The sequence below is a fragment of the Etheostoma cragini genome, chromosome 4 (assembly GCF_013103735.1).
Source record: "Etheostoma cragini isolate CJK2018 chromosome 4, CSU_Ecrag_1.0, whole genome shotgun sequence".
NCBI classification, from domain to species: Eukaryota; Metazoa; Chordata; class Actinopteri; order Perciformes; family Percidae; genus Etheostoma; species Etheostoma cragini.
The window spans coordinates 23,484,985-23,498,205 of NC_048410.1; the positions used below are offsets into that span (position 1 = coordinate 23,484,985).

At 40.9% G+C, this 13,221-nt stretch overlaps 2 protein-coding genes and 1 long non-coding RNA gene across 5 annotated transcripts in view; all 3 read left to right on the plus strand.

The window, feature by feature from the left end:
* rpp14 (ribonuclease P/MRP 14 subunit) overlaps window positions 1-8,906 on the plus strand; it is a 16,790-nt gene extending 7,884 nt beyond the window's left edge. The window contains exons 2-6 of one of the 2 annotated variants that reach the window (XM_034869721.1): window positions 3,427-3,596; window positions 6,094-6,178; window positions 6,563-6,639; window positions 6,849-6,927; window positions 8,311-8,629. In XM_034869721.1, coding sequence (XP_034725612.1) covers window positions 3,505-3,596; window positions 6,094-6,178; window positions 6,563-6,639; window positions 6,849-6,927; window positions 8,311-8,367 — 390 coding nt within the window. In that variant the 5' untranslated portion in view covers window positions 3,427-3,504 and the 3' untranslated portion in view covers window positions 8,368-8,629. Of the gene's footprint in view, window positions 1-3,426; window positions 3,597-6,093; window positions 6,179-6,562; window positions 6,640-6,848; window positions 6,928-8,310 lie in introns of those variants that run through there. The other variant, XM_034869719.1, reaches the window with a different exon arrangement.
* The window catches only part of LOC117943537, a 12,527-nt gene extending 3,153 nt beyond the window's left edge, over window positions 1-9,374 (plus strand). Inside the window, exon 5 of the long non-coding RNA XR_004656373.1 lies at window positions 9,363-9,374. This is a non-coding gene — a long non-coding RNA (uncharacterized LOC117943537). The remainder of the gene's footprint in view (window positions 1-9,362) is intronic.
* Window positions 9,375-10,109: 735 nt separating this feature from the next.
* The window catches only part of pxk (PX domain containing serine/threonine kinase), a 29,722-nt gene continuing 26,610 nt past the window's right edge, over window positions 10,110-13,221 (plus strand). For both annotated transcript variants that reach the window (XM_034868960.1, XM_034868961.1), the window contains exon 1: window positions 10,110-10,513. In XM_034868960.1, coding sequence (XP_034724851.1) covers window positions 10,187-10,513 — 327 coding nt within the window. In that variant the 5' untranslated portion in view covers window positions 10,110-10,186. The remainder of the gene's footprint in view (window positions 10,514-13,221) is intronic.

Sequence of the window (13,221 nt, forward strand, 5' to 3'; positions counted from 1 at the left end):
CTAAGTAGCAGTAGTTAAAAAACAAAAACAAATGATAATGGCATAGCACAAAGATGATGGAGGGAACTAACCTTCATGGTTTATAGCATTCTTTACATGCACTTCCATGTGCTGCAAAACTTTTGCCCTGTTCCGGGGCTTGTATATTGAGGTGGTGCAAAGAAGACAATGATATTCGTTGCAGCACACCGTGCATCGTGTCACCTGGGGTGTATTATGCTTTTTAAAGACACTGATATGTACCTTAAGGAAAATCACAGACAGGAACCATCAGAGTCTGCAACCATAAACTGTTCTAGCTAGGTAACGTTAGCTAATATTCGCTAACAACTGTGAAGCAATGCTGATACAGGTTTCATCAAATGTACGGTAACATCAGGGACGCAGCAATAACATTCAGAAATAAGCCAACTACATGTATGGCTAAAATTGTTACTTTAACATTTTTTAACGTTTTTCAATTGATTGCAACAAACTCGTCATGAACTTACCCGTGACTCCATCTTGAAAATAATTTGCGATTTCGTATTTTTGAACCTCTTAACTTGCCGTTGGACACGCCTCCGTATGAGACGAGACCGTATGAGACGGGACGGATGACATGAGAAGCTCCAGGCCGCAGCCATACCCGTCTCGTGGCCGGTGAGTGTATATATCTATCTCTAACAATAACAAACGGAAGTGCATTTACTGTTAGCTGCTTTAGCTTCAGTGTAGCAGCTACGAGCTAACTTAGCGTATCTTAATTTAGCTACTGTTTGACCTGTTAGGCTAGCTAGCTAGTCGCTGGTTGTGCAGCCATGTATTTGACATTTCCACGAGGAAAGGTTAATCTGTCAGACTTGGCAGCCTGTTAATAAAATGCGTACGAATATTATTGATGTTCAACCGCTGACCGTAACAGCTAGTTAGCAGATTTAGCCTCATGGTTAGGTAGCTAAGTGTAATTTGTTTGAGTGTCTAACAAACTGTATTTAACCCTTGTGTTGTCTTCCCGTCAGAATTGAAAGTCAACACATTTGTTGACTATTTTTATCGATGTTTTTAACTTTTTCTTACGTTTCGTTTTCTTTTGACGCTTTTTTTTACGTTTAACACAAACCTTATACCAACTTATTAACTTTAGTTTTACAGTTATTGTTGGGATTTATGATAAATGAACCTAATTTTTAGGAAATTATTCCTAACGTTTGAGTTAAAAATAGCAGAAATTAGGAATTATTTAGACTAAAATTAAAGGAATGTATGTTGATGGATAGCTAATCACAGACTGGAATATGTCAATTTTTGTGTCAATAATTATTTATTATTAAATAATATAGATATGTCAACTTTAAGCTCAATAGTATTTCAAACCCGCTTAAATTTTTTTCTCTCCAAGTGCTATACAATTGAATAAGACACCCAAAATGAATGAAAGTAGAGACTTGTACTTAACAAATTGTGGAATCAATCATGTTATTTTGGGTAGTTAAAAAGAACATTTAAATAAGAAACGGGGTAATTTGACCCGAGGACAACATGAGGGTGAAAGAGGTCGAAACAATGTTTGGCTATAATGTGCACAAACCAAAAACCAATGCTTTTAAAAGAATATATTTTAACTCTTTGTTTTCAATGTTAGTCAGACCAGAGGTGCTTTTATTCATCTGTCATCTGTTTAGGTCAGGTGACCGTCTTATCTAAAAATACTGAATTAATAATAGCTTTATTTATTTAGCACCTTCTACAAATAAAGTTACAAAGTGATTTCCAGTTAAAGAAATACAGGTAAGTTAAATGCAATCCAGAATATACAGTAATATACATAGCTAGTTCCAATAAATACCATCGATTAAGAAAAAGCCGTAATAAAAAAGAAGAGAACTAAACTGTTTTGAGATTACAAGATATTAAGATGACATTAAAAATGGTCCAGCACAATTTCCCATAGTTCAAAGTGGGATGTGTTAATTAAATGTAACTGATTGTAGAAACAGATTTTTCTGGCATTGTTAAAGAAGATGTATTTAATGTGGCTCTGTTGCATATCATAGCGACACCCTGTCCGTTTAATTATGTCAGTATGGAGCATCAATGACAACAAGCAACAGTCCCAAACACAAAGATATCCAGTTTACAGTGATAGTAAACAGGGAAAGGCAACACATCCTCAGCTGGAACCAGAGAAGGTTTGACATACAGTATGGCTTGAAATACCAATAATCAGGAACGTTGAATCTGTTCTAGCAATCAACTTTCTGATTTAATTGTTTCGGCACAAAACATTACTCCTGAGTTTAGCAAAGACAATGCACTGTTTTACTTTTGGCCTTGATACAGATACCCAGAGTCAGGGTGCCGGCCGATACCAAGTATTAGCACTACACCACTGATCTTTCTATCACATATTCAAGGTCTGCTGTCATTCTACATTTTTCATATTGCCAACTAATCTCTCACCACTCATGTTGTCCTCGGGTCAAATTTGACACGTTATCAAAATGTCTACATCAGAAATATAGGTTTCTTTTTAACCAAATTACCCCAAGATAACATACATTGCAAGTACAATTGATGATCACTATACTTTTGTGTAGTGTTTTCTTCAACTGTAAAAAATGTTAACACTATTCTGACTAAACGTTGACATGCACCAGTCTGTCATTACCCATCAGCATACATTACTCTAAAATAAGTCCAAAAAAAATTCATAATTTCTGTTTTTTTTTACTTAAAAATTAGGTAGAATTTGCTATAAACAAGGTTTATTGACAATGAATTACTAAAATAAGTGTAACACTGGTGGTGAGAAATTGGTGTAAATGGCACATATACAGTACTGGTGGTAGTTGACAAAAGCATCAACAGTCAACACATTTTTCTTTGCAAAAAAAACAACAAAACAATGAAAAAAGGGACAAAAACATTATCATCAAAATTATTGAGAGAAACAAAGGCGTCAGAAAAGTGTTAATTTTCTAATCTGACCCGAGAGGACATATGCATCGTTGGCGTAACGACAACAAGGGTTAAAAAACCATCAATGTGTGACTCCCAATATTTTCAGAGTGCCCTATGCTGTTTGTGGCTCTCAGACCCAAGACCATTGGTTACTACTGAAGATGTAAATGTACAGTGTTTTTTAAATAAAATGCTCAGTAATATCCTGAAATAGCTGGTTACTGTAGTTTTAAGCAAACTTCACTCAAACAGGAGGAAATAGTGCATTTATTAAGGACTATTTTCCACTGTGGAGTACTCCACATTGGCAAGTAGCTCCATCAGCAGGACGGTGCATGTGGGATTGAGTTCAAATAAAGAATGCATCAAACATCACGTCTGAACCATGTACCACACACAGTCCTGCTGTAGGATCCAAATCCAGACCTAACAAACCAACGCGCATGTTTTAATCGTGCTTTTGGTGTCTGTTTAACCTGTGAGGGTTTTCCAGTCTGAAAGCAGCTAATCGGCCTGCTGCGCGTCACCTGTTGGGAGTCTGAGCCACGGATTAAAAATAGAATGATCCGCGCCGAACAGAAGGACGAACCTGCAGTTTACCAACGGGTCGTGTTGAAGAACGCCTCGCCGTACCACTACTTGAAGGTCTGCCTGTAAGTCACTGTCAAAATATATATATTTTTAAAATATGTGTGTAACGATACAATCAACTCACGATGTGATATGATACACAATTGTTCACAATACAATTTTTTGACAGGAAGCTGCAAATAAATAAATATTCCTTTAGTATACTGTGCAGAAGAACCTTTCCCTCTTATTAAATTACAATTAAATTGTATTTTATCTTAAAGGAACACGCCGAATTATTGGGACTTTAGCTTACTGACCGTATCCCCCAGAGTTAGACAAGTCAATACATACCTTTCTCATCTCATATCATGTATAAATCTACATTTCCACACGTGATTTTAAAATATATATACACACACATACACAGTGAAGAAAATAAGTATTTGAATACCCTGCTATTTTGCAAATTCTCCCACTTAGAAATCATGGAGGGGTCTGAAATTGTCATCGTAGGTGCATGTCCACTGTGAGAGACATAATTTAAAAAGAAAAATTCAGAAATCACACTGATTTTTTTAAAACTATTTATTTGTATGATACAGCTGCAAAAACGTATTTGAACACCTGAGAAAATCAATGTTAATATTTGGTACAGTAGCCTTTGTTTGCTGTTCCAGAGGTCAAACACTTCCTGTAGTTTTTCACCAGGTTTGCACACACTGCAGAAGGGATTTTGGCCCACTCCTCCACACAGATCTTCTCTAGAGCAATCAGGTTTCTGGGCCGCGCTGGGAAACAGGAAGTTTGAGCTCCCTCCAAAGATCCTCTATTGGGTTTAGGTCTGGAGACTGGCTAGGCCACGCCAGAACCTTGATATGCTTCTTACAGAGCCACTCCTTAGTTCTCCTGGCTGTGTGCTTCGGGTCATTGTCATGTTGGAAGACCCAGCCTCAACCCATCTTCAATGCTCTAACTGAGGGAAGGAGGTTGTTCCCAAAATCTCGCAATACATGGCCCCGTTCATCCTCTCCTTAATACAGTGCAGTTGCCCTGTCCCATGTGCAGGAAAAACACCCCCAAAGCCTGATGCTACCACCCCCATGCTTCACAGTAGGGATGGTGTTCTTGGGATGGTACTCATCATTCTTCTTCCTCCAAACACGGTTAGTGGAATTATGACCAAAAAGTTCTATTTTGGTCTCATCTGACCACATGACTTTCTCCCATGACTCCTCTGTATAATCCAAATGTTCATTGGCAAACTTAAGACGGGCCTTGACATATGTGGTGGTTTAAGCAGCGAGAACCTTCCGTGCCATGCATGATTTCAAACCATGACGTCTTAGTGTATTATCAACAGTAACCTTGGAAACGGTGGTCCCAGCTCTTTTCAGGTCATTGACCAGCTCCACTCGTGTAGTTCTGGGCTGATTTCTCACCTTTCTTAGGATCGTTGAGACCCCGCGAGGCCCAGTCCGAGGGAGATTGACAGTCACGTTTAGCTTCTTCCATTTTCTAATGATTGCTCTAACAGTGGACAGCTGCTTGGCAATTTCCCCGTAGCCCTTTCCAGCCTTGTGGAGGTGTACAAGTTTGTCTCTAGTGTCTTTGGACGGCTCTTTGGTCTTGGCCATGTTAGTAGTTGCATTCTTACTGATTGTATGGGGTGGACAGGTGTCTTTATGCAGATAACGACCTCAAACAGGTGCATCTAGATTAGGATAATAAATGGAGTGGAGTTGGACACTTTAAAAGCAGACTAACAGGTCTTTGAGGGTCAGAATTCTAGCTGATAGACAGGTGTTCAAATACTTATTTGCAGCTGTATCATACAAATAAATAGTTTAAAAAATCATACATTGTGATTTGTGGATTTTTTTCACAGTGGAAATGCACCTACGATGAAAATTTCAGACCCCTCCATGATTTCTAAGTGGGAGAACTTGCAAAATAGCAGGGTGTTTAAATACTTATTTTCCTCACTGTAAATCTGAGTTTGTCACAAGAGTTTTATTGAAATGTTTTGTGCACAGAGGCTTTTATTTTGTAGTCCTTTCCATCACCTTAAACATGCTTGTGAAAGTCACTCCCTCTCACAGTGATCCTCCATGTCAGAGGCTCAGCCATGTTTATAGGTGGACAATTGGCTTCTTAGAACATGATACATGAGGTGGTCACATGTAATGGGATGAAGTAGATCAACAGCCTACATGTGTTTTACCTAATTATTTTATGTTTGTCTTATTAAATCATTTATGTCTACAAAACTTTTTTTTTCTCCTTTTGGCCATCTTTGGGTTTCTTTTCTGCACTCTTTTTTAAACTCCTAAGTTGTTGTCCATTATTGTATCCTTTTTAAGTCACTGGTTTTTTTAATCAGAATCGAGCATCAAATTGTTCGAGAGAGAATCGCGATTTCCCCCCCCCACCCCTCCTACATTTAAACCTACAGTATATTTATCCATAACATTTATACCTCTTTCATACCAATCCATAGGGGCCTCCCTAGTTCATAAACACCTGTCAATCAATACCATACCTGTGCACTGATCCCACGTTATATTTCTGGGTGTTTAGTGTCCTGGAGGATGAGTCTACCAGACTGAGTGCAGTTGAACTGAAGCAGTTCATCATCACAGGCCTGAACAGCCTGTATGGAGAGGTGAGGTCATCAGCACGGCCGGGTGTCGACGGTTCGACTCCCCCGGTGGGATCTGTACTGACGCTGTGAGGTCCCTTGATGGAAGGCTCCAGAAAATTATCAAAGCTAATTCTGAAATTACCATCAGTGTAATCAACTATTTCGATAGTCGATTGGTCAAGTAGTTCTTCCAAGTTACCATCACCAGAAATTCCTTTGTTCCAGATGTTCTTCATCTCGTGATTGCAATCTGACTTTTCAACTCCTAACATTTTAAAGGAAATTCTGCTTAGAAAAAAAAAATTATTAGCGGATTGCTCGGTGGTGAAAATAGTCAAACGCTCTAGCCGTTGGTTTTTTTACGGTATGTTTTTTTCTTCATTTATTCATTTTAATGTGCTACAGGTGGGAGCAGCGTTGACCTTTGACCTGTTAAAGTACGATGAAGACACCCTCACTGCTCTTCTGCGTGTTTACAGCAGGTGAGTTCAGAAGGTGTGTGTGTGTGTGTGTGTGTGTGTGTGTGTGTGTGTGTGTGTGTGTGTGTGTGTGTGTGCGCGCTCCACCATCATCTTAGGACTGTTTTGTATATCTACACTGCTTCACATTTTACTGTTGATGCTCCAGCAGTTCAGGTGCATCCAGTTGTGGAAAATAATTAAGTAACCTAATATTGTGTGTGTGTTTTCAGGGGTTTGGTGAAGCTGTGGAGCTCCCTGACTCTGCTGGGCTCCTACCAGAACCAGGCCTGTGCCTTCAGAGTGCTGCAGGTCAGCAAACTACACCTCAGTGTCAAAAAATGATCTTTATAGGGCTTCAGCTATAGATTATCTTATTAATTGAGTATTCTGATTATTCCATCGATTAATTGAGTAAGCAGATAAGAAGTACTTTTGCTAGAATAGTAGTAAATATGCAAAAGCGTGGCATCCTTTTTTTAAAAGCTACCTTTTTGTTGCTTAAATTGCATATATCTGTTGAAAAATGAAACTTATTTATTGCATTTAAGTGCTGTAGTACATTCTTAAAAAAACCTTCAAACACAGGCATACATTTAAATAATACATAAACATTCCCTTTTAAGTTGTGCAACTTAACTTTCAGAACTACAAGTTGAGCCATAACGTAAGCATTTACTTCCTTCTCGAAAGGCTGTTGTAGACCTCAGCTGCTCATTTGAACATGATCAATGCAGATGCCAACGTGCTTTTACCTTGTCCGTTCAATCAGCAACACAGTACAACCAACTCCCATGGAGCAATGCTAGTCTAGAATTCTCTGATCTTACTGTCACGGTCATATAGTCGGGTGCTTTTTACAGTCGTATGTGGTGTTTGGGTGCTGCTTTCTCTGCCTCACTACGTTGTACGGCTAATATAAGTGGCCGTGTAGAACTCACACTTGTGAACGTTGGTTCGACATTACTTGCATCAATCTCCATATATATATAACAAAAAACTAAATCTGGGAATAGAAAACATTATTACCTATATCCGATTATCCCTACTTTTGACTCTTGTAAATTTGAGTTTTGGATATTTTTTAAGAACCATCAATCAGTTCAATCAGAAGAGACAAGTGAATGAGTAAAGATGAAAATAAACTAAGTGGACGTAGCACCAGTGACGTCACCCATTGTTTTTGGAGTGCGTGCATGTTTTATGTGGTGAATGGGAAAATAAACTGCTACCTCTGTCAGCTCTAGCCAGTAAGAAGAAATAAGAGGAGAAATCAGGCCAATCACAACAGCTGGTCAGTCTGACGTCATGCTTCCTGAGCTCATTACTATTCATGAGCTCGCCCTGTTACGACAGGTAAAGGATGCTGATAGCCAGGCTCTCATTGGCTAGCTGTTAGCAAATCACAGTCAAGCAGCTTAGTTTGTTGAAAAGTATCGAGAATTGCACAAATGGAGCTGAATCTACCTGCAGGCTTCCTGTACCACACTAGAATGGCATTGAAACACGGTAACCAAGTTACAGAGTCCATGTTAAAATTCAGACATTACCACAAAGTAATGAAATGTGTGTGGCAAGGCACCTTTAAATGTCTCCATGTTCGTAGCTCTACTGAGGCCCTCGCCACGATGTCCTGCGAGAGTAGACTCAAAGCTTGAGACCATAAAGACAATGTTTCTCTTGTGTCAACTTCAGGTTTCACCGTTCCTGCTCGCGCTGACCGGAAACAGCCGAGAGCTGCGGCTGGACTGAAGGACGATGAGAATCTTCCGGGTGACTTTCACGTGGAGCAGTTTCTTTAATAAACGGCGGCTGTGTCTCCCCCCTCCCTCCTGCCGGCTGCTCCACGTCGGCCAGCGAGCCTCCCTCACCAAAGCCTTCTCCTCCCGCGATGTGGAGCTGTTCGCCGAGCTGACGGGCGACACCAACCCGCTCCACCTGGACCCGGCCTACGCCAGCACCACCTCCTTCGAGACGCCCATCGTCCACGGCGTCCTCATCAACGGCCTGATCTCCGCCGTGCTCGGCACCAGGATGCCCGGCCGCGGCTGCATCTTCCTGTACCAGGAGATCCGCTTCCCGGCGCCGCTCTACATCGGTGAGGAGGTGACGGCCGAAGCCGAGGTCCGCAAGATCAAGATGTCGTTCGCCTTCATCGCCGTGACGTGCTCCGTCCAGGACAAGGTGGTGATGGAGGGGGAGGTGATGGTGATGATGCCCGAGGAACAGCAGCAGAAGGAGTGAGAGGAGGAGGGGAGGAGGACCCAGCACAGCCCCCCCCCCCCGATTTGACAGATGCAGTGATTTCAAAATGGTCTCCCAATGATTTGGTTGGTATGGTTTTTCTACATGATGGACTTTGCTCCATGTCGGCTTCATACTGTGATTTTTGATCATGTTGTTAAAGGCTGGACAGAGCAAAGGTCGGGACAGAGCAGCTCCCAGAGCGGTTTTATTGTTTAGATGTTTTAATTTGTCAGATTTGCTCTGTATTTTGTTTAATGTGAAATATTAAATAAAAACTTGAGAAAATCATTGTTTAATTACCATGTTATCTTTGAATTGATCAAATCCATTCTCGTCACAGTCTAAGTACAGCAGTTCCTTTTTGACGCCTTCATCTCTAAGGCGGCGGTGGACATCAAATTAAACACTGCTGGACTTAGACAGACTGATGAATGAATGCGTTGTTTTAATTCACGTGTAAGCAGGGATGTCCACCCATGGGCCGTGGAGGGCCAAAATAGGGCGACATGGACCAAAAAATGTGTGTATTCTTCAGTTGAACAACAACACACGATAGAACTGCACTTAAGACGAGTTTATTCATAGAACTAAATAGTTCATTTACCGCTGTAGGAAAATATGTGTTAATTAGTAGAAAGTTATATTTTCCTAGTATTGTCTATTCTAAATGGCATTTGCTGTGCTGAAAGGATTTTACTCATCTAAAAAAACTTATCAAAGCCCTGTATGCTTTGTGGAACAGAAGTGTTTTGAGCCTTAGGAAATCCACTCAGACAAACCTGAGTTGAGTGTCTTCTCAGTGACTTTGCTTAGCTCAGCCCACACCTTTTGTTTAGCCTGGTTCCTGTAAGTCGGTGTATGCTTCTAGTCTCTGACTCTGGTCAGAGAGGGAATCCTACAGCTTGCTGTGAACCTCCTGTCTCCACTGTGCATTGAATCAAAACTTATCTGAACCAGCCACTCAGCTCTAGGCAAACCGTCTGCTGGTCTTTAGGTGATCTGGTCAACAGGTGATTTCACTGATGACTTTGTCTCATCCTATTTCTTCTACTTGCTGGGCTGTTAGTGAGTGTGTGGACTCTAGGATGACACGTTTGGCCCTGAAATCACCTGACGTGGACAAGGGACGACCATGAAATGAAGTGAAATGAAAGCTTCTGAAACAACAAATAATGTTGTTTTTCATCTAATCAAATAATTTTTGTTAAAATTATTCATTTCAACAACAACAAAAAATCCATAATAGTGATTTGACAGAACAGTTCCTGCTCAAGACCAGCAGGTGGCACAGACGCGCCGTGACGTGGTTTCCCGGCCTCTAATTATGACGACAAAGCAGCGTTTTGACGTCCGATCGGAACAGCGCTTCTTCCTGGTTACGATAGCTAAGGTAGCAGCTACCGTGGACAGCCAGCTCCTAGTCCGCTTCTCTCTGGCTGGTGGTGTTCCTCCTCTGATCAGCGGGGGCTCCGCCCAAGTGTCGTCCCGGCGGCTTCAGTCAGTGACAGACGGACACTCACGCCACACTTTTACCGTTGATCCTCCCGGGATGTCTTTCCTGGAGAAGCCGGCCCCCGGCAGACTGCTGCTGGATGACACCGTGCCCCTGACGGCGGTGATCGAAGCCAGCCAGAACCTGCAGTCACACACGGTGAGTGTTTACTGGGAACAAACGACTCGTATCCGTCAACAATCTGCGTGCTTACGGTTTCAACCTTTATGTTGTTCATTGCGGGAGGACCGATGTCTCGCTGCTGGTGCGTTTTCAAAGATAGGCAAGTTTTAAAGGGGGCGTTTGAGTCAATCGCTGCGTCACCAGTTCCATTATCGGACACAGATGTCGAAGCTATAATATATTCTCTTTTCCTGGGAATTGTTGTACTAACCACTAACCGCATCTGAATGCTAAAGTCAATATAGTTGTACAACTATTACTATCACCAGCGTGAATCAGTTGACAGTATCATTTTAAGCATCAGAGTTGCACTGTAACTCCAATATCGGACAGACAGGCAGGCAGCTGACCCTGGCTACAGAGCTGTCACTGATTAAGCAATTTCCTGGAAGCTCTACACACAGCAAAACAAACTGCTGAAGGAATTGGAAATAGAGCATTGACACTGACTGACTAAAGGGCCAGGAGGCAAAACTATATGCCCGAAAACCCCGAACCGTTGTCATCTATGGCACTTTAAAGCGAATTCCATTTAAAAGTCTCATTAATTCCTCTTGACAAACTAATACGTTATCTAAAACAATAAATGTGGCCGTTTTTAATACACCGTAACATGATACTTGCACCCCTCCATCAAATACCCGTAGGGAAAAAACGAGTTGTTCGCCTCCAATTGACAGCTCTCTACTATTTTAAGACCTCGAGCCCGATTAGAAATATCGAGATTTTACATAAATAAATGCGGCTTTCTGTATGCTATCTCCGCCGAATCGAGGAAAAAGTGGTTTTGTTTGTAGATAAGTATAAATGTCTTGTCAGAAAAAATTCGCGTCTGCTAAAATTCAAGCAAACTATAAACCAGTCGGATTTCTAACGGAGTTTGGAGTGGCATCTTTTCCCAACATTAGAACGCAACGGTGTTTGGGGGTAATAAGCCGTTCGGAGTTACTTTGCAATGAAATGTGTACTTTGAACTCGTGTTTGCAGTAAGTACGTGTAAACAATGTGAATTTCAGCAACAAGATAGCCTATAGCTAGGTAGAATAAAACAGGACATGTGCCATTTGTCCGATAATGGACTTATCTGCGCTGGGTTTGTTGTTGACAGTTCGACTGGGATCAGCTGAGCTAGCCAGTTAGCTTAGCATGCAAATGTCAGACATCCTACCATTGCTGGTGTAACCATTAATCCTAACCTTATTGGAGAGACTAATACTGATGGATAACCATTAGATGTATATATCTCTGTAGCCTATTTGTATTAACCTCTTCACATACAGTCTATGATAACCCAATTTGTATTGGCAGTATTTGTACAGAGTTATTGTTTTTGTTTAGTCCAGTCCGGGGGAAAAAGCTACTTTTCTTATTATCAATATTCAGAACATAATTATTTCAGGTTTCTTTGATGCTGAATCTGTCAGATGAAGTGTGTGTAAATAGTCTTCCTTTTTAAAATGAATAAGTTAATAAGAAAGTGGTACGTGTTCGGTTTGAACAAAAGAAATTAGGATGAAAAAAGAGGTGTGTGAGTGTGTGTGTGTCCGTGTGGCAAATAAGAATCTAATCTCATTGTTACTGCAATAAGGATTCCAACAGTTCAACTGAAGGTATCTGCTGATACCAGTACTCCTATTTCCCAAGCTTTAAATCTGTATAGCTAACTGTGTGACGTTTATTGAAATTAGTTACTGTTTCATATGTTGAGTATCTTGAGGCCAGAGAATGTCACTAAATGTGACAATAAAAACTGAGTATGGAGCTTACCCTGATTGAGTGAATGTAGCATAAAACCCTAAATTATATGATGTTCACCAAGAAAAGGATCTTTAAGGTTGAACGCCCAATCTACCTAACAAGGTCTGTACTGATGCCGATCCAGATACCATCCCTATTGTTTGGCATTTCTGTTTTTAACGGCTTCCATAAGCCCAAGACTGTGGCAGGTTAAAGGTCACCAGCTCGACAGACTCAGGTTGAGTGAAGAGATTGTATTGAGTTACAGCAGGTTGACAGGAAGTAGTGTCAGGACTTGATTACGTCCTGGCTGTTTGGGACGCTGCTCAGCTCACGTGAATGAATGCAAGATTACAGCACAAACCAGTCTGTCAGCAGGAATTAGACGTTAATAGGACTCAGAGGATTAGATTCAAGCAAAGTTTACACAATGGTTCTTGTTTTCATAATTCTGTCCATCGTTCTTGTCTGTTATGAAAGCCAATTACTCAGCAGCTTCACTGCAGAGGTCTGTCGAGCACGGTGACACTGAGCTGTGATATCTAAAGCACTTATTGGGAAAGGAAACCGATAGTGAACACACCCTAAATGTCAAACCTGTTCTGATTCATTGCCATGTTGGCCTTTTCCTCTGGCTACGAAACTTAATGACTTTATTTCTCACAAAATCATGATCTTGACCTAAAGGTCCTGCTTTATCTTGTATAGGTATGGCTTTATCTTGTAATCTTACCATTTAAAGGTGAAGTCGGTAGTAGAGCCCGACCGATATATGGGCGGTCCGATATTATCAGCCAATATTAGGCCTTTCCCAATCTATCGGTATCTGCATTTATAATGGACGATTTAAAAAAACGCTCATACCATGGTCGAAAGTCCCTTTTTATTTTTTAAACATGAATTCAATACAATCACTTATGACGAATAAATTATTCTGATAAATAAAT